This window comes from Salvelinus alpinus, chromosome 8, assembly GCF_045679555.1.
Source record: "Salvelinus alpinus chromosome 8, SLU_Salpinus.1, whole genome shotgun sequence".
Classification (NCBI taxonomy): domain Eukaryota; kingdom Metazoa; phylum Chordata; class Actinopteri; order Salmoniformes; family Salmonidae; genus Salvelinus; species Salvelinus alpinus.
In genome coordinates this window covers 26,006,366-26,033,179 of record NC_092093.1, presented here as the reverse complement: position 1 = coordinate 26,033,179, position 26,814 = coordinate 26,006,366, and the positions used below count along the sequence as shown (strand labels likewise).

The window sequence follows — 26,814 nt, the reverse complement described above, 5'->3', positions numbered from 1 at the left end:
TAAAGGTAGAGGGCAGGAGTGATTGTGTGTGTAAAGGACAACTGGGCCTGGGGGAAAGGTTTCTGGGAAGAACAAACTTTTCTTTTTATTACTACATTATCATCAACAGGGTTTTAAACATAAAGAAAAAAGTGACCTCATCCTTAACATTTCACAAACTAAACAAAACTAGGACAGCGGAGCAAGGCAACAGGATGCAACAAAATAAACACGGTGACGACGAGTAGAAAGTCCCAAAACCTGAAACCCCCATTAATCCCCTAGACAGACAGGCTAGAATGCATGGAAGGAAAGGCTGTATTTGATATAACCCAGTTTTTCAATGAAGGCCAGGAGTTTTCCCCTGACCAGGGTTGTGGTAAATTTCAATTCAGGAAGTACACTACAATTCCAATTATTTTTGATGAAGAAAATGTGGAATTGGGTTTACTTTCTGAATTGAAATGGATTGGACCCCAACCCTGCTCTGGGCACTAGTTATGCTACATCTCACCACTCCCCATGTGTACAAAGGTTTAGTTGTTGCTGAAAGGAGAAGAGCTTGACTGGCTAGGCACTCCAGTAAAGATCTTGGAGGGTAAAAACAAGCTGGGTGGGTGAGATGATTGGACTCAGTTTTGAAAGTCAGGCATACCAGGACGTATAGTGCAGTGCCTTAAAGGGAAACTACCTCTAACTTCCTTCATACTGGACACAGAGACAAAAATGGTATCCATGAGTTCATCTTACTCTGGAAGTAGAAAAAGACCTCATTGCCAAAATCCCAAAGTATCCCTTTAAAAAAGGCACAATGGGAGGTTTTCAGTTCCAGACAAAAACATATGTAGTGTTTGAGCTTTGGAGAGAGGTTCTAAATTAGAGTACACCACCGCATCTTGTACACAAACACACTGCAAATCATGGAGGCATGGCATGAATACAAGCAAAGGGACGGGGGGCATGGAATCAATAGAAAAAACAGGAGCATGCAATGCAACACGTAATGTGACAGCTTGTCAATGTTGGTTTTCTTCATAAAGTATTAAAATCACTTCTAAGATGCATTCTGTACAGTGGATCTGATCTGATACATAGAGCTTGGGGCAGTAGAGAGGAGAGAGTGGTCTTTGTAACATAATTACAGGGAGAGCTGTCTCAAAGAGCCACAGAGTTCGGCAAACTGTCCTTCATGTTGGCACCAAACATTTTATTACAATCCAATTCTAACCGCCAATTTTTTTTCAAGCCAAAATAACGCCCATGAACATTTTGTGAATGCCAGTTTGCCAAACCATGTGCAGGGTACTGTTATCTGTCTATGGCAATATTCTATGTGTCTGGGGGACTCCCCCTGGTGGCTCAGGGCTGGTAGTGCTGGTGGATGAAGGAAAGCACATTGTCCTTAGACAGCTTCTCAGGGTCAACCCGCGTCTGAGAGTCGTGAACTCTGACCCCGTCCTCCCACGCCCAGAACAGACGCTCTGTATGGCAGACGCTGAGGAGACACACACACACAAATTAGAAACAACATATTCAGTTCAATAACCTTTCAATCAATTTCATACCGCTCCTTGGGGATGTCCAGCCGTTCCATGTATTTGATCTATTCAAGAGCTAGCACACCTGATCCAACTTCTCAACTAATCATCAAGCACTTGAGTTGAGGTAGTTCAGGGCTACAACACAATTGTGAAATGTCTGGAGGTCCCAGAGGAGGTTTGAGACCCCCTGTCTAGAGTAGACTAGGTTCAGATGCAAAAACATGCAGACAATTCCTTGTCGCACATATCCTAGTCTACCACACAGATTTGAGACCGGTGCATAGTGGTACGCACTGGAACGGAGCCACAGAGTTGGCTGGCAGGTCGTAAGTGGACTGTTTAGTCATCTTGTTGAAGAAAAACTTCCTCTTGGTGTTCTTACTGTACGCCATCGTCCAGGGATCTGCACGTCAGAGGAAGAGAAATGTCTGTGAGAAAACATCCAGACTCCTGTATCCTAGAGCAGAAATGCTCTACCTTGCTCTCTCTCACACACACACAACCAAAAATATACACACAACATGCAAACATTTCAAAGACTTTACTGAGTTGCAGTTCATTTAAGGAAATCAATCAATTGAAATAAATTCATTAGGTCCCACACGACACCATACACGTGGTCTGCGGTTGTGAGGCTGCCAAATTCTCTAAAACGATGTTGGTAGAGAAATTAAAATGTAATTCTCTGGCAATAGCTCTGGTGGACATTCCTGCAGTCAGAATGCCAATTGCACGCTCCCTCAAAACTTGAGACATCTGTGACATTGTGTTGTGTGACAAAACTGCACATTTTAGAGTGGCCTTTTATTGTCACCAGCATAAGGAGCACATGTGTAATGACCATGCTGTTTAATCAGCTTACTGATATGCCACACCAGTCAGGTGAATGGATTATCTTGGCAAAGGAAAAATTCTCACTAACAGGGATAACAAACAAATTTGGGCACAACATTTTAGAGAAATAACCTTTTTGTGCACATGTAAAATGTCTGGCATCTTTTATTTCATCTCATGAAACATGGGACCAACACTTTACATGTTGCGTTTTTATTTTTATTCAGTGTACATAAATCCACACTCTCCTACCATTGATGCTCTTTTATGATATACAGTGCATTCGTAAAGTATTCAGACCACTTCCTTTTTCCACTTTGTTACGTTACAGCCTTATTCTAAAATGTATAAAAATAAAAAATAAAATACTCAATCTACACACAATACCCCATAATAACAAAGTGAAAACGTAAAAAAAAGAATAATTTGCAAATAAGGTATTTCTGTTTATAATTTTTTATACATACAGTATCAGTCAAACATTTGGACACACCTACATTGTAGAATTATATATTTAATATTTGATATTCTTCAAAGTAACCACCCTTTGCCTTGATGACAGCTTTGCATACTCTTGGTATTCTCTCAATTAACAGGTGTGCCTTGATAAAAGTACATTTGTGAAATTTCTTTCCTTCTTAATGTGTTTGATCCATCAGTTGTGTTGTGACAAGGTCGGGGTGGTATACAGAAGATAGCCCTACTTGGTAAAAGACCAAGTCCATATTATGGAAAGAACAGCTCAAATAAGCAAAGAGAAACAACAGTCCATCATTACTTTAAGACATGAAGGTCATTCAATCCAGAAAATGTCAAGAACTTTGAAAGTTTCTTCAAGTGCAGTCACAAAAACAAGCGCTATGATGAAACTGGCTTTCATGAGGACCGCCACAGGAAAGGAAGACCCCGAGTTACCTCTGCTGCAGAGGAGAGTTACTAGACTCAGAAATTGATAAACGCTTCAGAGAGTTCAAGTAACAGAGACATCTCAACATCAACTGTTCAGAGGAGACTGCGTGAATCAGGCCTTCATGGTCAAATTGCTGTAAAGAGACCACTACTAATGTACACCAATAATAAGAAGAGACTTGCTTGGGCCAAGAAACACGAGCAATGGACACTAAACCAGTGGAAATATGTCCTTTGGTCTGATGAGTGCAAATGTGAGATTTTTGGTTCCAACTGCTGTGTCTTTGTGAGACGCAGAGTAGGCGAACGGATGATCTCCGCATGTGTGGTTCCCACCTTTAAGCATGGAGGAGGTGGTGTGATGGTGTGTGGGGGTGCTTTGCTGGTGACACTGTCAGTGATTAATGTAGAATTCAAGGCACACAACCAACATGGCTACCACAGCATTCCACAGCGATACGTCATCCCATCTGGTTTTAGCTTAGTGGGACTATCATTTATTTTTCAACTGGACAATGACCCAAAACACACCTCCAGGCTATGTAAGGGCTATTTGACCAAGGAGAGTGATGGAGTGCTGCATTAGATGAACTGGCCTCCACAATCACCGACCTCAACCCAATTGAGATGGTTTTGGATGAGTTGGACCGCAGAGTGAAGGAAAAGCAGCCAACAAGTGCTCAGCATATGTGGGAACTCCTTCAAGACTGTTGGAAAAGCATTCCAGGTGAAGCTGGTTGAGAGAATGTCAAGAGTGTGCAAAGTTGTCATTAAGGCAAAGGGTGGCTACTTTGAAGAATCGAAAATATATTTTGATTTGTTGAACACTTTTTTCGTTACTACATGATTCCATGTGTTATTTCATAGTCTTGATGTCGTCACTATTATTCTACAATGTAGAAAATAGTACAAATAAAAATCAATAATTTATTAAGTGTGTCCAAACTTTTGACTGTAAGTATTCAGACCCTTTGCCATGAGACTCGAAATTGAGCTCAGGTGTATCCTGTTTCCATTGATCATCCTTGAGATATTTCTACAACTTGATTGGAGTCCACCTGTGGTAAGTTCAATTGATTGGACATGATTTGGAAAGGCACACACTTATCTATATAAAGGTCCCACAGTTGACAGTGCATGTCAGAGCAAAAACCAAGCCATGAGATTGAAGGAATTGTCTGTAGAGCTCCGAGACAGGATTGTGTTGAGGCACAGATCTGGGGAAGGACACCAAAAAATGTCTGCAGCATTGAAGGTCCCCAAGAACACAGTGGCCTGCATCATTCTTAAATGGAAGAAGTTTGGAACCACCAAGACTAGTCTTAGAGCTGGCCGCCTGGCCAAACTGTGCAATCAACCTTCCAGAAGGACAACTATCTCTGCAGCACTCAACCAATCAGGCCTTTATGGTTGAGCGGCCAGACGGAAGCCACTCCTCAGTAAAAGGCACATGACAGTCTGCTTGGAGTTTGCCAAAAGGCACCTAAAGGACTCTCAGACCATGAGAAACAAAATTCTCTGGTCTGATGAAATCCAAGACTGAAATCTTTGGCCTGAATGGCAAGCGTCACGCCTGCAGGAAACCTGGCACCATCTGTACGGTGAAGCATGTTGGTGGCAGCATCATGCTGTGGGGATGTTTGTCCTTGATGGCCCAGCCAGAGCCCGGTCTTGAACCCGGACTAACATCTCTGGAGAGACCTGAAAATAGTTGTGCAGCGACGCTCTCCATCAAACCTGACGAGATTGAGAGGATCTACAGAGAGGAATGGGAGAAACTTCCCAAATACCGGTGTACCAAGCTTGTAGCGTCATAGCAAAGAAGACTTGAGGCTGTAATCGCTGCCAAAGGTGCTTCAACAAAGTACTAAGTAAAGAGTCTGAATACTTATGTAAATGTGATTTCAGTTTATAAAAAAAAAAAATGCTAACATTTCTAAACCTATTTTTGCTTTGTCATTATGGGGTATTGTGTGTAGATTGATGAGAAAACTAATTGTTAATCCATTTTAGAATAAGCCAGTAACAAAATGTGGGAAAAGTCAAGGGGTCTTAATACTTTCCGAATGCACTGTATGTCACCTTAGCTACAGTACATACCGTTTATAGTTTTGATGATGTATAGGCCATTCGGGAGGAAGTGGCGGTCGTCCCGGCCAGTGTAGGACAGACGAGGGACTCCTCCTGAACTCTTAGTCACCTTCATTTCCAGTCTAGGAGGTTGAGGAATATTCATTCATTTATTTATACATTCTTAGACTAATGCAAAGTTCTCCCTCTCAAATGTTGACTATGGCAATAGCATTAATCTTCTCATACCTGACAAAAATCTTGTCCATCTCCTCCAGCCTGTACACCTCTTTCACTCTGAGGAGAAAAGCAGAGAAACATTAGGACTTGGAGGAAAATAAACATTAGGACTTCCCAAAAAATTCCTCCAGATCTTCCCTTTATATTTATTCTTATTCAAGCAGAAAAAAAGTTAGAATGTAGGGTTGTTACCTGATAGGGTTCATGTCTGGTCGGCTTGGCTTGGCCACGGCCCTCACAAACTTCTCCGCCATCTGGATTCTGGAGACAGTGACCACAGTTCAGCAACAATACATGCAATCACCAGATAAGGTGAAGGCAGGGGTGAAAGTAAGCCGGTACGGTCTGGTACTATTAGGCCCAGAATCTTCTATCCAAAATGTTAATCTAGGCAGAGGCTGCGGCTCCATGGATCCCTTTTCCACAGAGCCGAAGATCCAAATCACGTTTTACACACGTTTCTTTACCTCTACATTAAACATACATTTGTATGGTCACCCTTCCTTTACATTTCTCACTGTCAATGGTGAAAGATAATTGTTCACTGTTTTACTGGTGAAACGTCCATGCAGCATCTGCATACCAACCATTTGATCTCAATCAGTTTCATGGGGATATGCATTTAGATCTTCTTGTGTTATACAGTGTTGATTAGAAGTAGCCCAGTCTTGTTTTGAATAATGTAAAATGATAGAATTTTAGAGCAGATGTTAAACTGTAGCATAGCCTACCTGTGTTTATTTTAAATATACAGCGCGTTCTGAAAGTATTAGGACGTCTTGACTTTTCCCACATTTTGTAACGATGTGTGCCTTTCCAAATCATGTCCAATCAATTGAATTTACCACAGGTGGACTCTAATCAAGTTGTAGAAACATCTCAAGGATGATCAATGGAAACAGGACGCACCTGAACTCAATTTCGAGTCTCATAACAAAGGGTCTGAATACTTATGTAAATAATGTATTTCTGTTAAAAGTATTTTTTTAAATAAATTTGCAAACATTTCTAAAAACCTGTTTTCACTTTGTCATTATGGGGCATTGTGTGTAGATTAATGAGGATATAATTTTTTTGAATAAAGCTGTAACGTAACAAAATGTGGATAAAGTAAAGGCGTCTGAATACTTTACAAATGCACTGTAAGCACACATTTTGCCTAGTGGCGCACTATTGAGTTTTGGCCACACGAGAGAAACATTTCACCATTCGCACAATCATACTATAATCTCATAAGAAATTAGGTGGTGTTTTTAATTTTACAGTAACGTTGTATGTGCTGATCTAACTTTAGTAAATGAGCACCATAGCAGAGTTGCCCGTTCTCTACGAGTAGAGCAGAGTCAGTAAGTAGAGAATCCCACACATGTGCAGAAGCTTCTGGACTTTAGCTGTCGGAAAGAGGGGTCCAGAAAAGTCAGATCCGTAGCCACTCCGTTAAATCTACTTTCACCCCTGGGTGAAGGTTAGGGTTGTTGCCTCACCGTTGGTTGAAGTGCTGGACCCGTACATCAGTGCCGTTGAGAACCAGGGCATCTAGCACATGTACCGCGTTAATCCTGCGCTGGGCTTTACCCTGTGTTCAACAAACATTTTAAAAAAGGTAAACAACCATAGTAATTACTTACTCTCTTCCTTCGCCTTCCCCTATTCAACCCCCCCCTCCCCCATCTCTTCCTCTCCTCTCTCACCTCTCCCTTCAGCTCCTGGACAATCTCTACACTGAGCAGGGTCTCTCTGGGCAGCTCCAGCTTGAAGTTCTCCAGCTTCCTCCAGCGCAGAGGATGCTTGCCGTCCCAGGTGTAGATCTGAGACTTCTGTAGAGAGAGAGAGAGAAAGAGGCATAAGAAGAGTGGGATACCCATGTCTATTTGTGAATAACAAGAGAACTTCTGCTGAGATGATCATGGCCCAGGTCCATAGTCCAGAGTGGTGTCTGCTCTCTCTCACCCCAAGACCTAACAGGAAGAGCTGTTCCCCTCCTCCCACAATGCACCGGTAGTCCAGGACATGGTGCACCTTGTCCAGAGTGGTGGAGCTCAGAGGGGTGGGCTTGGAGTTCAACAACTCGATGTCAGAACCCTGAGAGACATAGATAAGAGAGACATAGATAAGAGACAAAGAGAGAGTGAGACAGAGAAAGAGAGAACGTTACATTCTACTAATACATGATCAAACACATGGTGTTAAAAACACTATCACAATACAGACAATTAAATGCACACAGTTCAGTGTGACTATGTACTGCAGACTACCGTATCAAACACACCCTTTCCTTGATACTAGGTAAAGGATGGGAGGCCACAATCTCACCTTCATCAGCTCATAGAATTTGGAATTGGGGTCTGAAGAGACATGAGTGACTCTGGCCTTATCAGGAATCTAAAGAGACAGAAAGAGAAACACACACAGCGAGAGAGAGAGACATAAATAAACAAATAACTAGTGAGTGCTATGAAACTAGATGATTGAACTGCTGAACTGCTCAGATACCAGTCTCTATACACGCTGACCAGCCCTCACTAACTCCTCAGTACTACTCACCCCCCAAAGCTTCAGACACTCCTTCCGAATATCAGCCTGCCTGGCCTCTGACAGGGTCCTAACAATACACAACACAGTCAGATTGTACTTGCACATGCAGGTACACTACATTTCAACACGTTTACACTGATTTGAACAGTAGAAGGGAGGGGGTGGGTAACTCACGTGTCTAAGACGTAGGCATGGATCTTAGCCAGGGCTTTGATCTGGACTACACAGTGGCTGCAGGGAGACATGGATGATTATAAAGCCTTTGTTAATTTGTGTGTGTGTGTGTGTGTGTGTGTATGTGTGTGTCTTTCTACCTCTCGTTAGAGTTGATCATGTGGTTGTAGAACTCAGTGTCTCCTTTGATGAGTTCGATGGGCATCACCTCGTTGACGTCAGACTCCGAGTTCCTCAGGTGGTTGAGCTTCAGGTTGACTGTGAACATGTACTCCCTGACCGGATCTGAACCAGGCTTCAGACCGCGACACACAATGTATCTGAAAACCAAGGATGTAATGTCAGAACATAGCTAATAGGTCAAAGTATATAGTATTGGCCTCAACAGCATTTACACACACCTCTCGGAGTTGGCGGGCCTGCTGGTGATGGGTTTGAAGAGGGACACCCGGTCGAAGCAGAGGTAGAGCAGGTACACCAGCCCCACACTGAACGGTGTGAACAGGTCAAAGGTCTTACACACGAAGTGACCACCTGGGGGAGACAGAGAACACAAGTCACTCACTGTCCTTACACTTCTGGATAGTAAGAGACAGACAGACAGACGTACCTGTCCGGAGCACAGACATTGCGGTGAGGAACTGACAGAGCAGTAGTTGTTTGCTCAGAATCTCCTGGATGTTCTCCTGCCCCTCCACTGAGAACCCCTACCAACCAGGAAACAAAGATGTGCTCAACAACACACCCTACCAATCAGAACACATCTCACTAAGCCTTTGGCCAATGGTGACAGAGTGCGATGAAGACTCCAACTCACCCCGTCAGCCATGAGGAAGTGCAGTCCTCTCCTCTCTGTACTCTCCATGATGAAATTCCGGAAGGCACTGATGTTCTCTGGTCGAGTGATGTCACCATCCCCATCCACCCCGCCTTCCCCTGAGCCACAGGGAGGGTGAAAAGCGAAGACGATGACCATAAGATCTTATTCCAATTTGTTCAACCATATTTGACGATCAGCACATGGGAACCACCATGGTACATACCGTAGTAGGGTTCAAACAGTTCGCTGGGTGCAGCGTAGAAGTCTTCCAGTTTGAAGTCGCAGGGTCCTTTGAGGGTCATGCCGAATCCCTTGGCATGCCAGCGCCGCCTCCACAGGATGTATTCTGAGAATCCCCCCGGCCCCGCACACACATCCCCGAAATACAGCAGCTCCCCCTCGCGCTCTCGCGTCTGGGGCTTCTGCATGGGGAGAGACACGGACAAAAACACACCTTTATCACGTAACACCTGGAAATCCGTCACAAATATCTACTAAATATGCATTTGCTACATGTCACTTTCATTGACTAGATCAAGTGTGAATGGAAAGGGTCACTCACCCCTTGTGAATCCTTTGGGTTGGTGAACATGCTGTCAAAGACGTGATCCATGTTGGCCATCTTCATAGCCGCTCTAGAAAGAAAACAAACAAACAGATAAGTCAGTCATTATTATCAGATACTGTAAGTAAAAAGCCAGGGGCCTCATTTAGAACCTTGGTGTAAATTTGACACTTAATATCTGCGTGTGCCATTTCTGAAACGAATACGTACATCCAAAAATATTGAGATTTATAAACTTGGCGCACACTATACAGTCGTGGCCAAAAGTTTTGAGAATGACACAAATATTAATTTTCACAAAGTCTGCTGCCTCAGTGTCTTTAGATATTTTTGTCAAATGTTACTATGGAATACTGAAGTATAATTACAAGCATTTCATAAGTGTCAAAGGCTTTTATTGACAATTACATGAAGTTGATGCAAAGAGTCAATATTTGCAGTTTTTTACCCTTCTTTTTCAAGACCTCTGAAATCCGCCCTGGCATGCTGTCAATTAACTTCTGGGCCACATCCTGACTGATATCAGCCCATTATTGCATAATCAATGCTTGGAGTTTGTCAGAATTTGTGGGTTTTTGTTTGTCCACCCGCCTCTTGAGGATTGACCACAAGTTCTCAATGGGATTAAGGTCTGGGGAGTTTCCTGGCCATGGACCCAAAATATCGATGTTTTGTTCCTGAGCCACTTAGTTATCACTTTTGCCTTATGGCAAGGTGCTCCATCATGCTGGAAAAGGCATTGTTCATCACCAAACTGTTCCTGGATAGTTGCTCTCGGAGGATGTGTTGGTACCATTCTTTATTCATGGCTGTGTTCTTAGGCAAAATTGTGAGTGAGCCCCTCCCTTGGCTGAGAAGCAACCCCATACATGAATGGTCTCAGGATGCTTTACTGTTGGCATAACACAGGACTGACGGTAGCGCTCACCTTGTCTTCTCCAGACAAGCTTTATTCCAGATGCCCCAAACAATCTGAAAGGGGATTCATCAGAGAAAATGACTTTATCCCAGTCCTCAGCGGTCCAATCCCTGTACCTTTTGCAGAATATCAGTCTGTCCCTGATGTTTTTCCTGGAGAGAAGTGGCTTCTTTGCTGCCCTTCTTGACACCAAGCCATCCTCCAAAAGTCTTCGCCTCACTGTGCGTGCAGATGCACTCACACTTGCCTGCTGCCATTCCTGAGCAAGCTCTGTACTGGTGGTGCCCCGATCCCGCAGCTGAATCAACTGTAGGAGACGGCCCTGGAACTTGCTGGACTTTCTTGGGCGCCCTGAAGCCTTCTTCACAACAATTGAACCGCTCTCCTTGAAGTTCTTGATGATCCGATAAATGGTTGATTTAGGTGCAATCTTACTGGCAACAACATCCTTGCCTGTGAAGCCCTTTTTGGGCAAAGCAATAATGAAGGCACATGTTTCCTTGCAGGTAGCCATGGTTGACAGAGGAAGAACAATGATTCCAAGCACCACCCTCTTTTTGAAGCTTCCAGTCTGTTTTTCAAACTCAAGCACCATGACAGAGTGATCTCCAGCCTTGTCCTCGTCAACACTCACACCTGTGTTAACGAGAGAATCACCGACATGATGTCAGCTGGTCCTTTTGTGGCAGGGCTGAAATGCACTGGAAATGTTTTTGGGGGATTCAGTTAATTTGCATGGCAAAGAGGGACTTTGCAATTAATTGCAATTCATCTGATCACTCTTCATAACATTCTGGAGTATATGCAAATTTCCATCATACATTACATTTACATTTAAGTCATTTAGCAGACGCTCTTATCCAGAGCGACTCATACAAACTGAGGCAGCAGACTTTGTGAAAAGTAATATGTGTGTCATTCAAAACTTTTGTCCACGATTGTACATACGCAGTAATAAAGCTCTGCCTGGAAAACACCCTGCATTCACATTTTATGCTGACAATAACACCCTTTATTTGCTGTATAATTTGTCACTATTGGAATTAGGCCACACCAGTTTGTAAAAGAAAGAGCAATGGCATTTGATCACATTTCTGTAGAGGTGTGGCCAGTGACTTTTTCAAACTAAACATGCATGCTACCTATAGCGAGTGCCAGTCTGTTCATTCTGCAAGATTGACTGTACACTACACGAACAAAAGTATTTGGACACCTGCTCGTTGAACATCTCATTCCAAAATCATGGGTATTAACATGGAGTTGGTCCCCCATTTTCTGCTAAAACAGCCTCCACTCTTCTGGGAAGGCTTTCCACTAGATGTTGGAACATTGCTACAGGGATTTGCTTCCATTCAGCCACAAGAGCATTAGTGAGGTCGGGCACTGATGTTGGGCGATTATGCCTGGCTCGCAGTCCCCGTTCCAATTTATCCCAAAGGTGTTCGATGGGGTTGAGGTCAGGGCTCTGTGCAGGACAATCAAGTTCATCCACACTGATCTCAACAAACCATTTCTGTATGGACCTCGCTTTGTGCAGAGGGGCATTGTAATGCTGAAACAGGAAAGAGCCTTCCTCCAAACTGTTACCACAAAGTTGGAAGCACAGAATCGTCTAGAATGTCATTGTATCCTGTAGCATTAAGATTTCCCTTCACTGGAACTAAGGTGTCTAGCCCAAACCATTAAAAACAGCCCCAGACCATTTTTCCTCCTCCACCTAACTTTACAGTTGGCAACTATGTATTCGGGAAGGTGAGCTTTACACCATTCCAACCAACGCATGGTATTGCGCATTGTGATTTTAGGCTTGGGTGTGGCTTCTCAGCCATAAAAACCCATTTCATGAAACTCCAGAAGAACAGTTATTGTGTTGATGTTGCTTTCAGAGGCAGTTTGTAACTCGGTAGTGAGTGTTGCAACCAAGAACAGACGGGTTTTACGCGCTACGCGCTTCAGCACTCGTCGGTCCCGTTCTGTGAGCTTGTGTGGCCTACCACTTCGCGGCTGAGCCATTGTTGCTCCTAGATGTTTCCACTTCACAATAAGAGCACTTACAGTTGACCAGGGCAGCTCTAGCAGGGCAGAAATTTGATGAACTGACTTGTTGGAAAGGTGTCATCCTATGACGGTGCCAGTTGAAAATCACTGAGCTCTTCAGTAAGGCCATTCTACTGCCAATGTTCATCTTTGGAGATTGCATGGCTGTGTGCTCGATTTGATACACCTGTCAGTAACGGGTGTGGCTGAAATAGATGAATCCACTAACTTTTGGAAATGTAGTATATTGGAAACAATTTAAAAGTAGGCTACAGCCCACACTTTAATGCAAAGGACGAATTGTTGCTCAATATTTAGTTGATCAATAGATTATTGGGTTTCTATGTCCTGCCTTGGTATTGACTCAGATTAAATAGGCAACAACATCGCGCTCCTATCACACAGCAATACTGTCGCCTACCCATACTGTCAAATATTTGACATAAGCTACCAGTCTATTTACTTTATTGGCAGAATGTTTACGCTATATCTGGCAAAGGACTGTGACAGAAAGAGAAAACAACGGCAAATAGTTGTGGACCTGTTAATTCAACAATGTTTTGCATCGACTTTTCCCCCAACCTAAATATGCTGGACTGCCCGCGAATACTGAAACATTGTTTAGGCTACTAACAACAAATCGAAATTACAGTAGGCTACATACTAGCAAACCAGTCAAAAGTTTGGACACAACTACTCATTCAAGGGTTTGCCGTTAATGAGACGAGTGAAAATCAAGTGCTTTACTTTTGGAATCTAAACAATTAGACATAGGAATCTATTCCCTATTTATTTTTATAACCATTGCAGAATATATTCCTCACCTTTTCTGTTCGTGATGTGTTCATATTCCTGAAGTAGCCAATTACCATGTTTGAAAACTAGCGCAAGCATATTTTGGGGTATATTTTGTACGCAGTTAATAAATGAGGCCCCAGGGGCTTCATTAGCACAGTGTGAGCTAGCATGTGTTTGTGTGATGCTAGAACATCAGTGGGTTATTCAGTAAGTTCAGCTACCTGTTGAGGAAGAAGGCTCCTCTAATAGTCTCGTAGGGGTTGGAGCGTGTTCGAGCTCGCCTCATCTCCTCCCCCTCCAGATCGTCAAACACCGTCTGCAGACCACACACACTTTTTACTGCCATAACTTACTTATGCCATTATAGAATCAATATCCTGATGATGATGATGATGATGAGTTGTTTGCAGTTGAATAGAGGGTTGTTCTTTAGGTGGCTCACCTTGCACCTCAGAAGGCTGTGTAGAAGATCCTCTGTGCAAAACTCTGTCTCATCCTCAATCCTCAGTTTCCTCTGAGATAGACCAAAAAATATAGTGCACAAGTGAGAATCACAGATCGAGAAGAATGTGTGTTAAAAGTGAGTGCGCGCGGATGTGTGTACCGGTCCCACAGCCATCCACCCCCTCAGCTCATCTGCATCTGGGATCTCTGTGGAGCATTCTGGGAACCACTTCAGCTCTTCTACAGCACTGGGCTAGAGAGCGCGGGATATCAGAGAGATGGGGGAATAGAGGGGGGAGAGAGAGGAGAGAGTGGGATGGAAGAAAGGGGAAGAGAGAGAGAGAGGGGGAGATAGGGGAAGAGGATGAGGGAGGGGGCAGAAAGAGGTGTTGTTTACATTTGTGAGCGCATTCTTTTCTCCTGTAGACTGTACATAGAATTGGGAAATATCCCATACTAAAAGCCTATTTTAATCTGATGAGATGACAGTGTGACAAAGCTATCTGCTTGCTTATGTCTGTGATGATGTTGTTGTTGTGTAATACCTCAATTTCGTCTTGCCAGTCAACATTGAGCTCTCCCTGGAAGCCCTGCAGCGTGAGTCCCAGACCCCTCCTCCCTCTCTGAGTGGATGCCTCGATGATCTCCTTGCGCCCCTGGCCAAACTTACCTAGACCCTCACCTTCCCGGAAACCCATTTTGGCCTGGAGGTGGAAGAAGGGAACACAGAAAAAAAAATGTGAGAGAGAGATAAAGAGATGAGAAGAGGGATGGAACATTCTGGGATCCATGATCCCTCATAGTTTTATCTTTGTAAGTCAATGGGACACGTGTCATCTTACCATGAGTTTCTGCGACACGCTGTTGTACATGGTGAACTTGTTGGCGTCGCTCTGTTTGGCATCGTCTGTGGCTGATGCATTCTGGGATACAATGGGCATAGAGAACCCTGGTCTATGGTCCTCTGAGTCACTGTGGGAGTCACTCTGACTAGAGTCTGGGAGGAGGAGGCACACACAAACAAAAACACAGGTCATGTCCTGTGACATTCTGCCAAATCCTGAATATCATTGCACAGTGAGAACTATATATAAGGCAATGTGATGGCGATTACACTGACTGGTTGTCAGTAGCGGCGACTCCTCATCTGAGCTGGCTTCCTCAAGACGTTGTTTTTTAATCCGTTTCAGCGGTTCGGAGGCCGCCTCGCCCCTTCTCTTCATCATGGCTGAGGAGGAGGGATGGGGGGATAGATATGGTTAGAAATCTCTGGTGTAAAGTGGCTTCCTCTTCTCTATGTGCAATGATCTGAAAAGACTCGGATATGTGAACGCAACAGGCGAGGTAAAGACAAGGATAGCTCACACACTTTTTTTGTGTAGGGATGCATTTGCTTCATGGTAATCCACTACATAGTTCAAACCCACTGATTATATTTGCTTGGACATTGTAATACGATGGCAACTAAAATGTAAGGGAAGTTAATGAAGTAATTCAGTGTAAATGCCTATTCTCCATCAATAGCCCAGATATCGTTGGACGCCAAAAAACAATTGCTTGATTCTCCTATAATAGAATCACATAGGGCCACAATGATGAGGCTTATCCATCAAGTAAAATGCATGCATATACAAATAACATGAAGTCACTAGCGTGTATTGTCTTGATTATGATTAAATGCATTGGCTTGCATTTCATCTGTTTTAATTTTGCAGTAATATGCTACCTCATTGGAGATATTATACTACGCAATTACAGGTAGCTCTAAGAGAAGTAGGTATTTACCTCTTGTTTGCTGTGTTTGGCTAACTAACGTTAACAAGTCGGACCATTCCACAGCCCTAACGTTACTCTCCTACTTGCCGACTAAGCTTAGCTAGTTCCCGATTGCCAACTAAGCACGAGCACCAAGCTAGCTACTAGCAACGACAAACGGGAAGATTCACCACTTTTCTGATATAAATATCTGAAACGAAACTGAGTCCGACACCCCTCTGACGTGAATAGTGTCGATTTCACCCTCTGTAAGTGAGCGGGCTAGCTAGTTGTTTACCAGCTAGCTACGTGAAATATTTTCTTCTCGGCTAGAGAACCTCCACCTGTCATTGCAACGACACACTTTATTAGAATATATCCATTAACGTTTTATGTCTTCGTAGAATTCATTCCCATGCACAAAGTGTGATTATTGTCGCATAAAACGAGGTCAACGTTAATGCGCGTTCAAATTTCTGTTTTCTGAATTATCGTAAAGGTCCTTCGAATATGTATGACACACGTTAGTGACGCTTTTGGTGGCATGGGGCTCAAGATAAGTGCCTGATTCAGAAGTGTGCAAAACAACAACCCGACAACAACTACTGAAGCATTACTAATTTAAACAAAATTATTTATTAAATAGTTACAACATTTACAGCCGTGCCCGCGTCCTAGTTTTATTATTGTAGTCTGGAGAAACAGTACACAAGTTCACATCACTCAATCAATAACGCCCCTCTGTGGTTGTCAGCTAAATAGCAATGTTCTGAAAATAATATCCAAATCAATTTTGGGGTTTTGTGTTGTTTTGATAGAAAGAAAACAATACAATATATATCTCTATATACAGTCAGTATAGTTTTGTTGCTTATAATAGGGAACCCACGTCAACAAATGCAATAATTGTTTTGTTTTGCTATTGATGGAGTCAATGTCAATTGCATCGTCGTCGAGGTGATACATTGATTTAGATAGGGATTCTCAATATACTCCTACTGGCATCACGTTCGTGAGCTACTGCAATGCGCACTCCTGAGTCCTGACCTTAAGATGAATTAATTATGTCCTGTATTCAATTCCATGTCATTTTTGTCCTGTAAACAAGCGTATAGGCCTCGTGCGCTTTAGGAAATCCCTTCCTCTGAAGTTTAGCATGCCAAGCTGAAGTGCATGTCTCGTGAGTTTTGGTGACATTCAACCTTTTTAGGGCTATTGAAATTGTGTGACACATTATTTTTATTGTAGGCTTTTACATCTATTGAAAATTAATAATACATATCAAATTAAAATATGTCAACACTTCTCAGATGTTCATTTTGTTCATAGGGAATTACTAAAACGGGTCGGCAATAGTTGGCCCGCCGGCCAAAAGTGACCAGCTCAGCGTTCAGCACCATAGTCAAATCAAATCAACTTTATTTTATATAGCCCTTCGTACATCAGCTAATATCTCTAAGTGCTTTACAGAAACCCAGCCTAAAACCCCAAACAGCAAGCAATGCAGGTGTAGAAGCACGGTGGCTAGGAAAAACTCCCTAGAAAGGCCAAAACCTAGGAAGAAACCTAGAGAGGAATCAGGCTATGAGGGGTGGCCAGTCCTCTTCTGGCTGTGCCGGTTGGAGATTACAACAGAACATGGCTAAGATGTTCAAATGTTCATAAATGACCAGCATGGTCAAATAATAATAAGGAGTAAATGTCAGTTGGCTTTTCATAGCCGATCATTAAGAGTATCTCTACCGCTCCTGTGGTCTCTAGAGAGTTGAAAACAGCAGGTCTGGGACAGGTAGCACGTCCGGTGGACAGGTCAGGGTTCCATAGCCGCAGGCAGAACAGTTGAAACTGGACCAGCAGCAAGGCCAGGTGGACTGGGGACAGCAAGGAGTCATCATGCCCGGTAGTCCTGACACATGGTCATAGGGCTCAGGTCCTCCGAGAGAGAGAAAGAAAGAGAGAAGGAGAGAATTAGAGAGAGCATACTTAAATTCACACAGGACACCGGATAAGACAGGAGAAGTACTCCAGATATAACCAACTGACCCCAGCCCCCCGACACATAAACTACTGCAGCATAAATACTGGAGGCTGAGACAGGAGGGGTCAGGAGACACTGTGGCCCCATCCGATGATACCCCCGGACAGGGCCAAACAGGAAGGATATAACCCCACCCACTTTGCCAAAGCACAGCCCCCGCACCACTAGAGGGATATCTTCAACCACCAACTTACAATCCTGAGACAAGGCTGAGTATAGCCCACAAAGATCTCCACCACAGCACAAACCAAGGGGGGGGGGGCGCCAACCCAGACAGGAAGATCACGTCAGTAACTCAACCCACTCAAGTGACGCACCCCTCCTAGGGACGGCATGAAAGAGCACCAGTAAGCCAGTGACTCAGCCCCTGTAATAGGGTTAGAGGCAGAGAATCCCAGTGGAGAGAGGGGAACCGGCCAGGCAGAGACAGCAAGGGCGGTTCGTTGCTCCAGAGCCTTTCCGTTCACCTTCACACTCCTGGGCCAGACTACACTCAATCATATGACCTACTGAAGAGATAAGTCTTCAGTAAAGACTTAAAGGTTGAGACCGAGTCTGCGTCTCTCACATGGGTAGGCAGACCATTCCATAAAAATGGAGATCTATAGGAGAAAGCCCTGCCTCCAGCTGTTTGCTTAGAAATTCTAGGGACAATTAGGAGGCCTGCGTCTTGTGACCGTAGCGTACGTGTAGGTATGTACGGCAGGACCAAATCGGAAAGATAGGTAGGAGCAAGCCCATGTAACGCTTTATAGGTTAACAGTAAAACCTTGAAATCAGCCCTTGCCTTAACAGGAAGCCAGTGTAGGGAAGCTAGCACTGGAGTAATATGATCAAATTTCTTGGTTCTAGTCAGGATTCTAGCAGCCGTATTTAGCACTAACTGAAGTTCATTTAGTGCTTTATCCGGGTAGCCGGAAAGTAGAGCATTGCAGTAGTCTAACCTAGAAGTAACAAAAGCATGGATTAATTTTTCTGCATCATTTTTGGACAGAAACTTTCAGATTTTTGCAATGTTACGTAGATGGAAAAAAGCTGTCCTTGAAACAGTCTTGATATGTTCGTCAAAAGAGAGATCAGGGTCCAGAGTAACGCCAAGGTCCTTCACAGTTTTATTCGAGACGACTTTACAACCATCAAGATTAATTGTCAGATTTAACAGAAGATCTCTTTGTTTCTTGGGACCTAGAACAAGCATCTCTGTTTTGTCCGAGTTTAAAAGTAGTAGTCCCCTCCAAGCTCGGGACCCTGGGATTGAACACCTCCCTCTGCAACTGGATCCTTGACTTCCTGATGGGCTGGCCCCAGGGGTGGGGTTGGCAACTACATCTCCGCCACACTGACCCTCAACACCGGGGCCCCTCAGGGGTAAGTGCTTAGTCCCCACCTGTATTCCCTGTTCACCCACGACTGCGTGACCACACACGAGTCCAACACCATCATCAAGTTTGCTGAGGACACGACGGTGGTGGGCCTGATCACCGAGAGTAATAAGACAGCCTACAGAGAGGAGGTCAGAGACTTGGCAGTGTGCTAGCAGGTCAACAACCTCTCCCTCAACGTCATTAAGACCAAGGAGCTGATCATGGACTACAGCAGAAAGAGGGGAGAGCAGGCACCCATTTACATCAACAGGGCTATAGTGGAACGGGTCGAGAGCGTCAAGTTCCTTGGTGTCCACATCACTAAGGACTTAACATGGTCCACACACAGCTATAAAGTCGTGAAGAGCGTACAACAGCGCCTCTTCCCCCTCAGGAGCCTGAAAATATTTGGAATCAGCCCTCTTCTACAGCTGCACCATCGAGAGCATCTTGAGTGGCTGCATCACCGCTTGGTATGGAAAATACACCGCCCTCAATCACAAAGCGCTACAGAGGGTGGTACGGACGGCCCAGTACATAACTGGGCTCGAGCTCCCTGCCATCCAGGATGTCTATATCAGACGGTGTAAGAGGAAGGCCCGAAAAATTGCCAAAGGCTTATGGCACACAAGACATAGACTGTTTACTCTGCTGCCGTCCGTCAAACGGTACCAGAGCATCGGGTCTCGGACCAACAGGCTCCGAGACAGCTTCTACCCCAAGCCATAAGACTTCTAAATATCCATAAGACTGCTACAGTATATAGTTACTCTGACTATCTGCATTGACCCTATTTAGCACTGACTCTATGCACACTTACAAAACTATATATACCCATTCACACACACTATACTGACACTCTCACACAAAACCCACACACATTCACATACACTACACACACTCACACACATAAACACACACATCATATGCTATTGCTACTCTGTTATTTATTTTTACTCTTATTATTATCTATCCTGATGCCTAGTCACTTTACCCTGCCTTTATGTACATACCTACTTCAAATACCTTGTACTCCTGCGTATTGATCTGGTACAGGTACTCCCTGTATATAGATTCATTCGTCTTAAGGATCTCTACAGATCGGTGTTCCACCCTCGGGACGGTTGAACTAACGTGCTCTAATGTGATTAGCATGACGTTGTAGGTAACAAGAACATTTCCCAGGACATAGACATGTCCTATATGGGAAGAAAGCTTAAATTCTTGTTAATCTAACTGCACTGTCCAATTTATAGTAGCTATTACAGTGAACACATACCATGCTGTTGTTTGAGGAGAGTGCACAGTTATGTACTTGAAAATGTATATATTGACCAATTAGGCACATTTGGGCAGACTTGATACAACACTTTGAACAGAAATACAATGATTCATTGGAACAGTCAAAACATTTGCACGTACACTGCTGCCATCTAGTTGCCAAAATATAAATTACGCCTAGAGTCCTAAGTCAGATAATGACCTTTCTCTTGCATTTCAAAGATGATGGAACAAAGAAAATACAAAAAACACATTTTTTTCTTTGTATTATCTTTTACCAGATCTAATGTGTTATATTCTGCATTAATTTCACATTTCCACAAACTTCAAAGTGTTTGAAATGGTATCAAGAATATGCATACCCTTGCTTCAGGTCCTGAGCTATAGACAGTCAGATTTGGGTACGTCATTTTAGGCGAAAATTGAAAAAAAGGGTCCGATCCTTAAGGGGTTCTTCTTGTGTTACTATTTTTATATTTATAATTATTGGCATTGTTGGGAAGGACTCGTAAACAAGCATTTCATGGTAAAGTCTATACCTGTTGTATTCGGTGCATGTGACAAATACAATTTTATTTTATTTTGATTTTAGTTTTTTTAGTTTTTGGTCAAAAGAGACCAGGAATTCAACTAAAAATGTGTTTAATTTAGGAAATCTCCCATGTATTCACACACACAACAAAAGAGACATACTTTTGTGATTGTGTCTCAACGTGATCAAGGAATTAAATTATTGTTATTTTCAAATACAATCTCTTTTTGGACTTAGGCGTGGTCAATTTGCAGTGTACAAGTTATTATAATGATGTCCCCCCATCCCCCCCCCGACCATCCATCCACAATCTAGATTCAGCCATCGACCCATGTGTCACGAATCCCGCTTCCTGAGTCTGGGTTTGCCTGTGTTGTCTGTCCTGGAGTGTGTTTCAGGTGTCCTGGAACGCACCCTGTCTGGTTGCCGGGCGAATTAGCTCATTGGGAGATTGATTTCACCCGCACCTGTTTCCCGTCAGTAATCTGCACACCTGTCCTGATCATCATCTCTACCCTTCAAAAGCTCTGACCTGACTTCCATTCCCTGCCGGATCGTTAGCCATGACCAGTATGTTTTGCTCACGAACCAGTCTCCAAGTTATAGAGTTTGTTTTGTTTTGTTTTATTGTTTTGTACATCTGCTTGCCTTTAACTGACCTCCGTTTTGTTCTATCTACAGCCATTCTCCCGGAACCCATCAACCATCCCTGTCTGCTCGTCGCTAGTGTTTTTTCCTATCCTTTGGATCTGCTCATCCACTCCCATCAACCCACCTCCGCTGTCCGCTCCGCCACCCGGAACTATCTACCTCCACGTTCTCATCATTTAAATAAATTCTCACCATCTTCATACTCACCTTGTCCTGGTCTGCTTCTGGGTCCGATTTTTGTAAAGCGTGACAGAACGATCCGGCCAAGTATGGACCCAGCGGACCTGGACTCCGTTCGACATGCCATTTCCCATCAGGGGATGATATTGGGTCAACACAGCACAGCGCTACAGGAGATAGCGAGTTCTGTCCAGAACTTCTCTACCAGCTTGGCGAGAATCCAGAATCAGCTCAGTTTTCCGGCGGATTCTCCACCACCTGTTTCACCCCTCTCACCTGCCGCTTCTGGAGCGGTTTCCTTCCGTGAGCCCAAGGTACCGACGCCGGATAAATATGAAGGGGATTTGGGAGGATGCCGTTCATTTATTATGCAGTGTGGGTTAGTTTTTGAGCTGCAGCCCCACTCTTACGCCACAGACAAGGCTAGGATAGCTTTTGTTATTGAACTGCTGCGTGGTAGAGCTTTGGAATGGGCTTCAGCTGTTTGGGAACAACAGGACACCTGCATAGCATCATACCAGGAGTTCACGGCAGAAATGAGAAAGCTTTTTGACCATCCAGTCCGAGGTAAGGACGCAGCTAAGCGGTTGTTTTCTCTTCGCCAAGGAGCTCGTTATGTGGCAGACTTTGTGATTGAGTTTCGAACATTGGCTGTGGAGAGTGGGTGGAATGAGGAGGCACTACAAGCGGCTTTTTACCAGGGGTTGTCGGAGCAACTCAAGGATGAGCTGATTTCCTATCCGGAGCCTTGTGACCTGGACAGTTTGGTCGCATTATCCATTAGGGTGGATAACAGAGTTCGAGAGAGAAGGAGGGAGAAGCAGTGGGTTCGGTCCAATCTATCAGCTACTCGGTTACCATTCGGGTCAGGAGGGGAACCAGAAGGGGTTAATCAGGTTTCCTCACACGGGATTAATAAAGGAGTCCTGCCGCCAGATCCTGAACCTATGCAAGTGGGGCGGCACGGGTTAACTAAGGACGAGCGCCAACGTAGACGTGAGACCAACAGATGCCTCTACTGTGGTAGTTCGGGACATTACATCTCCGTTTGTCCTCAGCGCCCGTTAAACTGCTCGGCTCGTTAAGTTTGGGAGGGTTGTTAGCGAGCCAGTTTCAACCTCTCAAGATACCCGTCAGACCTCGTTTTCCTGCTACTCTCATAAATAAGGATCAGAGTTTAGCGATTAACGCTTTCATCGATTCAGGTGCCGATGACAGCTTCATTGATGCCGACTTAGTGGAACAGCTGGGGCTTTCCAAGGAGCAATTACCGGAAGCCATTGAAGCAACCACTCTGAACGGTAGTGTTCTGGCACGGATCACTATGAGGACGGAACCGGTTAAGATGTTGTTGTCGGGGAATCATTCAGAGGTTATTTCTTTTTTTATTTTGCCTTCCCCCCATGTACCTCTGGTTCTTGGATACCCCTGGCTAAGAGAACACAATCCTTCGTTCGATTGGGTGACTGGTAAGGTAACTAGTTGGAGCATTGAGTGCCATGCTAACTGCCTCAGGACTGCCTGTTCTCATGCGGTCCCCAGTCGGGTCAGTGAGTCTGCTCCTCCTGATTTGTCCCTGGTTCCTGAAACATATCACGAGTTGGGTGAGGTGTTCAGTAAGCAGAGAGCTCAGTCACTTCCTCCCCACCGACCTTATGATTGTACGATTAAGCTGTTCCCTGGAGCTGCCTTTCCCAAGGGACGGTTATACAGTATTTCTCGACCTGAGCGGGAAGCCCTGGAGACCTACATAAAGGAGTCTCTTGCTGCAGGTCTCATTCGTCCCTCGTCATCACCCCTGGGAGCTGGATTTTTTTTTGTTAGTAAGAAGGATGGCTCTCTTCGACCGTGTATTGATTATCGGGGGTTGAATGATATTACGGTCAAGAACAAGTACCCCTTGCCCTTGATGAGCTCCGCTTTCGATTCTTTACAGGGTGCTACTGTGTTTACGAAGCTTGATCTACGCAATGCGTATTATCTGGTTCGGATCAAGGAGGGGGACGAGTGGTTGACTGGATTCAATACACCTATGGGACATTTCGAGTACCTGGTGATGCCGTTTGGACTTTCCAACGCTCCAGCAGTGTTCCAAGGTTTGGTGAATGACGTGCTGAGGGATATGATCGGTCTGTTTGTGTTCGTTTACCTGGATGACATCCTGATTTTCTCCAAGGAGCTTTCCAGCCACATCCAGCATGTTAAGCAGGTCCTGCAGCGGTTATTGGAGAACCGTCTGTTTGTGAAGGCAGAGAAGTGTGATTTTCACGCCCACACTACATCCTTTCTCGGGTACATCATCTCCAGGGGAGAGATCAAGATGGACCAAGAGAAGGTTCGGGCGGTTCGGGATTGGGTCCAGCCCGGTACGAGATTGCAGCTCCAGAGATTCCTGGGGTTTGCGAACTTCTATCGGAGGTTTATCCGTGATTACAGCCGGGTGGCCGCCCCATTAACGGCTCTGACGTCTTGCACCAGAAGGTTCTGTTGGACTCCTGAGGCAGACCGAGCATTTCTGGATTTGAAGAGTCGATTCACCAACGCCCCGATTCTCTCTCAACCTGACACTTCCCGTCAGTTTGTTGTTGAAGTGGACGCGTCTGATGTGGGGGTGGGCGCCATCCTGTCTCAGCGTAGCTCCACTGACGGTAAACTCCATCCCTGCGCTTTCTACTCTTGTCGTCTTTCTCCAGCTGAAAGAAACTACGATGTGGGTAACCGGGAGCTTCTCGCTGTGAAGCTTGCTTTGGATGAGTGGCGTCACTGGTTGGAGGGAGCGGAGCAACCGTTTGTGGTCTGGACTGACCACAAGAATCTGGCTTACATGCAATCGGCTAAACGTCTCAACTCCCGTCAGGCCAGGTGGGCTTTGTTTTTTGGACGCTTCAATTTTTCCCTGACGTTCCGACCTGGGTCGAAGAACGGCAAGGCGGACGCCTTGTCCCGGATGTTCTCCAAGACGGAGGAGAGTGGGGCCAAGACTGAGACGATTCTTCCCCAGAATCTTGTCGTGGGAGCCGTTACGTGGAGGATTGAGGAGGATGTGATGGCGGCCCTTCGGACGCAGCCCGGTCCTGGTAACGGTCCACCCGGTCGGTTGTTCGTGCCTGAGTCGGTCCGTTCTGCTGTTCTTCAGTGGTCCCACGCCAGCAAGATAGCTTGTCACCCTGGCGTGGCTCGGACTATGGCGCTACTGCGCAGACGATTTTGGTGGCCTGCCATGGGAGAAGATACCCGGAGGTTTGTTGCCGCATGTCCTGTTTGTGCTCAGAACAAAAGTACCAATCGGCCCAGCTCTGGGCTTCTTCACCCTCTACCTATTCCTCGGCGACCTTGGTCGCATCTGGCCCTGGATTTTGTCACGGGATTGCCCCTTTCTGTTGGGAACACGGTCATTCTGACCATTGTGGACAGATTCAGCAAGTTTGCTCATTTTGTTCCTCTCTCCAAGCTTCCATCGGCTACGGAGACGTCTGAGATCCTGGTTAGGGAGGTTTTCAGGGTCCACGGATTGCCCAGTGACATTGTTTCTGACCGTGGTCCTCAGTTTACCTCTGCTGTTTGGAGATCTTTCTGTTTGGCCATTGGAGCTACAGTCAGTCTCACTTCTGGATTTCATCCTCAATCTAATGGTCAGGCGGAGAGAGCCAACCAGAAGATGGAGTCCACGCTGCGTTGTCTTGTCTCTTCTGATCCTACCTCTTGGTCATCTCAATTACCCTGGGTCGAGTATGCCCATAATACCCTTCCGTCATCTGCCACTGGGATGTCCCCCTTCCAATGCCTGTACGGTTACCAACCTCCTTTGTTTCCTTCTCAGGAAAGGGATCTCTCGGTTCCCTCTGTCCAGACCCACATTCGTCGTTGCCACCGGACCTGGCATCGGGCCAGGAAGGCTCTCCTTAGAGTGTCTGATCGGTATCAGATACAGGCGAATCGTCACCGTATTCCTGCCCCAGCTTATACGGTTGGAGATAAGGTTTGGTTGGCTACACAGGATCTTCCTCTACGGACGGAGTCAAGGAAGTTGTCACCTAAGTTCATTGGTCCGTTTGTAGTGGAGAGAATCATAAATCCTGTGGTGGTTCGACTCAAGTTGCCTGCAACACTTAGAGTGCATCCCACTTTTCATGTCTCCTGTCTCAAGCCGGTTCACCTCAGTCCTCTGTTGCCTCCTCCTCCTCGTCCTCCTCCTCCTCGGATGATCGGAGGTGGTCCTGTCTACACGGTGCGCCGCATCATGGACTCCAGACGGCGGGGTCGAGGGTACCAGTTTCTAGTGGACTGGGAAGGATATGGTCCAGAGGAGAGGAGTTGGATTCCTCGGCGACAGATTCTGGATGACGACCTGATTCGTGACTTCTACCGCCTCCATCCTGGCGCTCCAGGTAGTCCGCCCGGTGGCGTTCGTCGGAGGGGGGGTACTGTCACGAATCCCGCTTCCTGAGTCTGGGTTTGCCTGTGTTGTCTGTCCTGGAGTGTGTTTCAGGTGTCCTGGAACGCACCCTGTCTGGTTGCCGGGCGAATTAGCTCATTGGGAGATTGATTTCACCCGCACCTGTTTCCCGTCAGTAATCTGCACACCTGTCCTGATCATCATCTCTACCCTTCAAAAGCTCTGACCTGACTTCCATTCCCTGCCGGATCGTTAGCCATGACCAGTATGTTTTGCTCACGAACCAGTCTCCAAGTTATAGAGTTTGTTTTGTTTTATTGTTTTGTACATCTGCTTGCCTTTAACTGACCTCCGTTTTGTTCTATCTACAGCCATTCTCCCGGAACCCATCAACCATCCCTGTCTGCTCGTCGCTAGTGTTTTTTCCTATCCTTTGGATCTGCTCATCCACTCCCATCAACCCACCTCCGCTGTCCGCTCCGCCACCCGGAACTATCTACCTCCACGTTCTCATCATTTAAATAAATTCTCACCATCTTCATACTCACCTTGTCCTGGTCTGCTTCTGGGTCCGATTTTTGTAAAGCGTGACACCATGGCTGAATCTAGATGCCTACCCCTGGTAGTCCAAATGAGAGGGCAAAAGACCTCTGCTCTGAATGGTGTGGGTAAAAGTGGGAAACAATCTCAGCAGTTGCCCTGTGGATGGGATCTTATTGCTAACTACTGTCAGCATCACTGGCAGCATCACT

At 45.2% G+C, this 26,814-nt stretch overlaps 1 protein-coding gene and 1 long non-coding RNA gene across 7 annotated transcripts; one reads left to right on the top strand and one right to left on the bottom strand.

Moving 5' to 3' along the window:
• Positions 1-53: 53 nt before the first annotated feature.
• cmtr1 (cap methyltransferase 1) lies at positions 54-16,130 on the bottom strand. Of its 6 annotated transcripts, none has more exons than XM_071413135.1 (24): positions 15,651-16,130; positions 14,980-15,093; positions 14,708-14,862; positions 14,411-14,569; positions 14,026-14,118; positions 13,864-13,935; positions 13,643-13,737; positions 9,665-9,737; positions 9,326-9,524; positions 9,100-9,218; positions 8,893-8,989; positions 8,684-8,816; positions 8,423-8,602; positions 8,283-8,339; positions 8,118-8,175; positions 7,887-7,955; positions 7,524-7,655; positions 7,265-7,390; positions 7,058-7,149; positions 5,766-5,834; positions 5,583-5,630; positions 5,364-5,476; positions 1,815-1,923; positions 54-1,474 (listed from the first exon to the last, which is right to left on the bottom strand). In XM_071413135.1, exons 2-24 carry the CDS (start codon positions 15,089-15,091, stop codon positions 1,339-1,341), a joined length of 2,496 nt encoding a protein of 831 aa, XP_071269236.1. In that variant the 5' UTR covers positions 15,092-15,093; positions 15,651-16,130; the 3' UTR covers positions 54-1,338. The 6 variants fall into 6 exon arrangements, with proteins under 6 accessions (XP_071269236.1, XP_071269239.1, XP_071269238.1 ...); XM_071413138.1 differs by having other exon boundaries at positions 14,986-15,093; XM_071413137.1 differs by having other exon boundaries at positions 15,919-16,130.
• A 9,953-nt stretch (positions 16,131-26,083) lies between these two features.
• On the top strand, positions 26,084-26,603 carry LOC139582798 (uncharacterized). The gene is made up of 2 exons (XR_011676428.1): positions 26,084-26,327; positions 26,434-26,603. It is a non-coding gene; the product is annotated as an uncharacterized lncRNA (long non-coding RNA).
• Positions 26,604-26,814: the final 211 nt, after the last annotated feature.

Excerpts from the sequence above, each read along its gene's own strand:
- cmtr1 (XM_071413135.1), bottom strand. The coding sequence starts at position 15,091 with ATGATGAAGAGAAGGGGCGAGGCGGCCTCCGAACCGCTGAAACGGATT. Across the intron at positions 8,603-8,683 it reads AGGCCCGCCAACTCCGAGAG|ATACATTGTGTGTCGCGGTC; the intron begins GTGTGTGTAAAT and ends CTTGGTTTTCAG. Across the intron at positions 7,656-7,886 it reads AATTCTATGAGCTGATGAAG|GGTTCTGACATCGAGTTGTT; the intron begins GTGAGATTGTGG and ends TATGTCTCTCAG.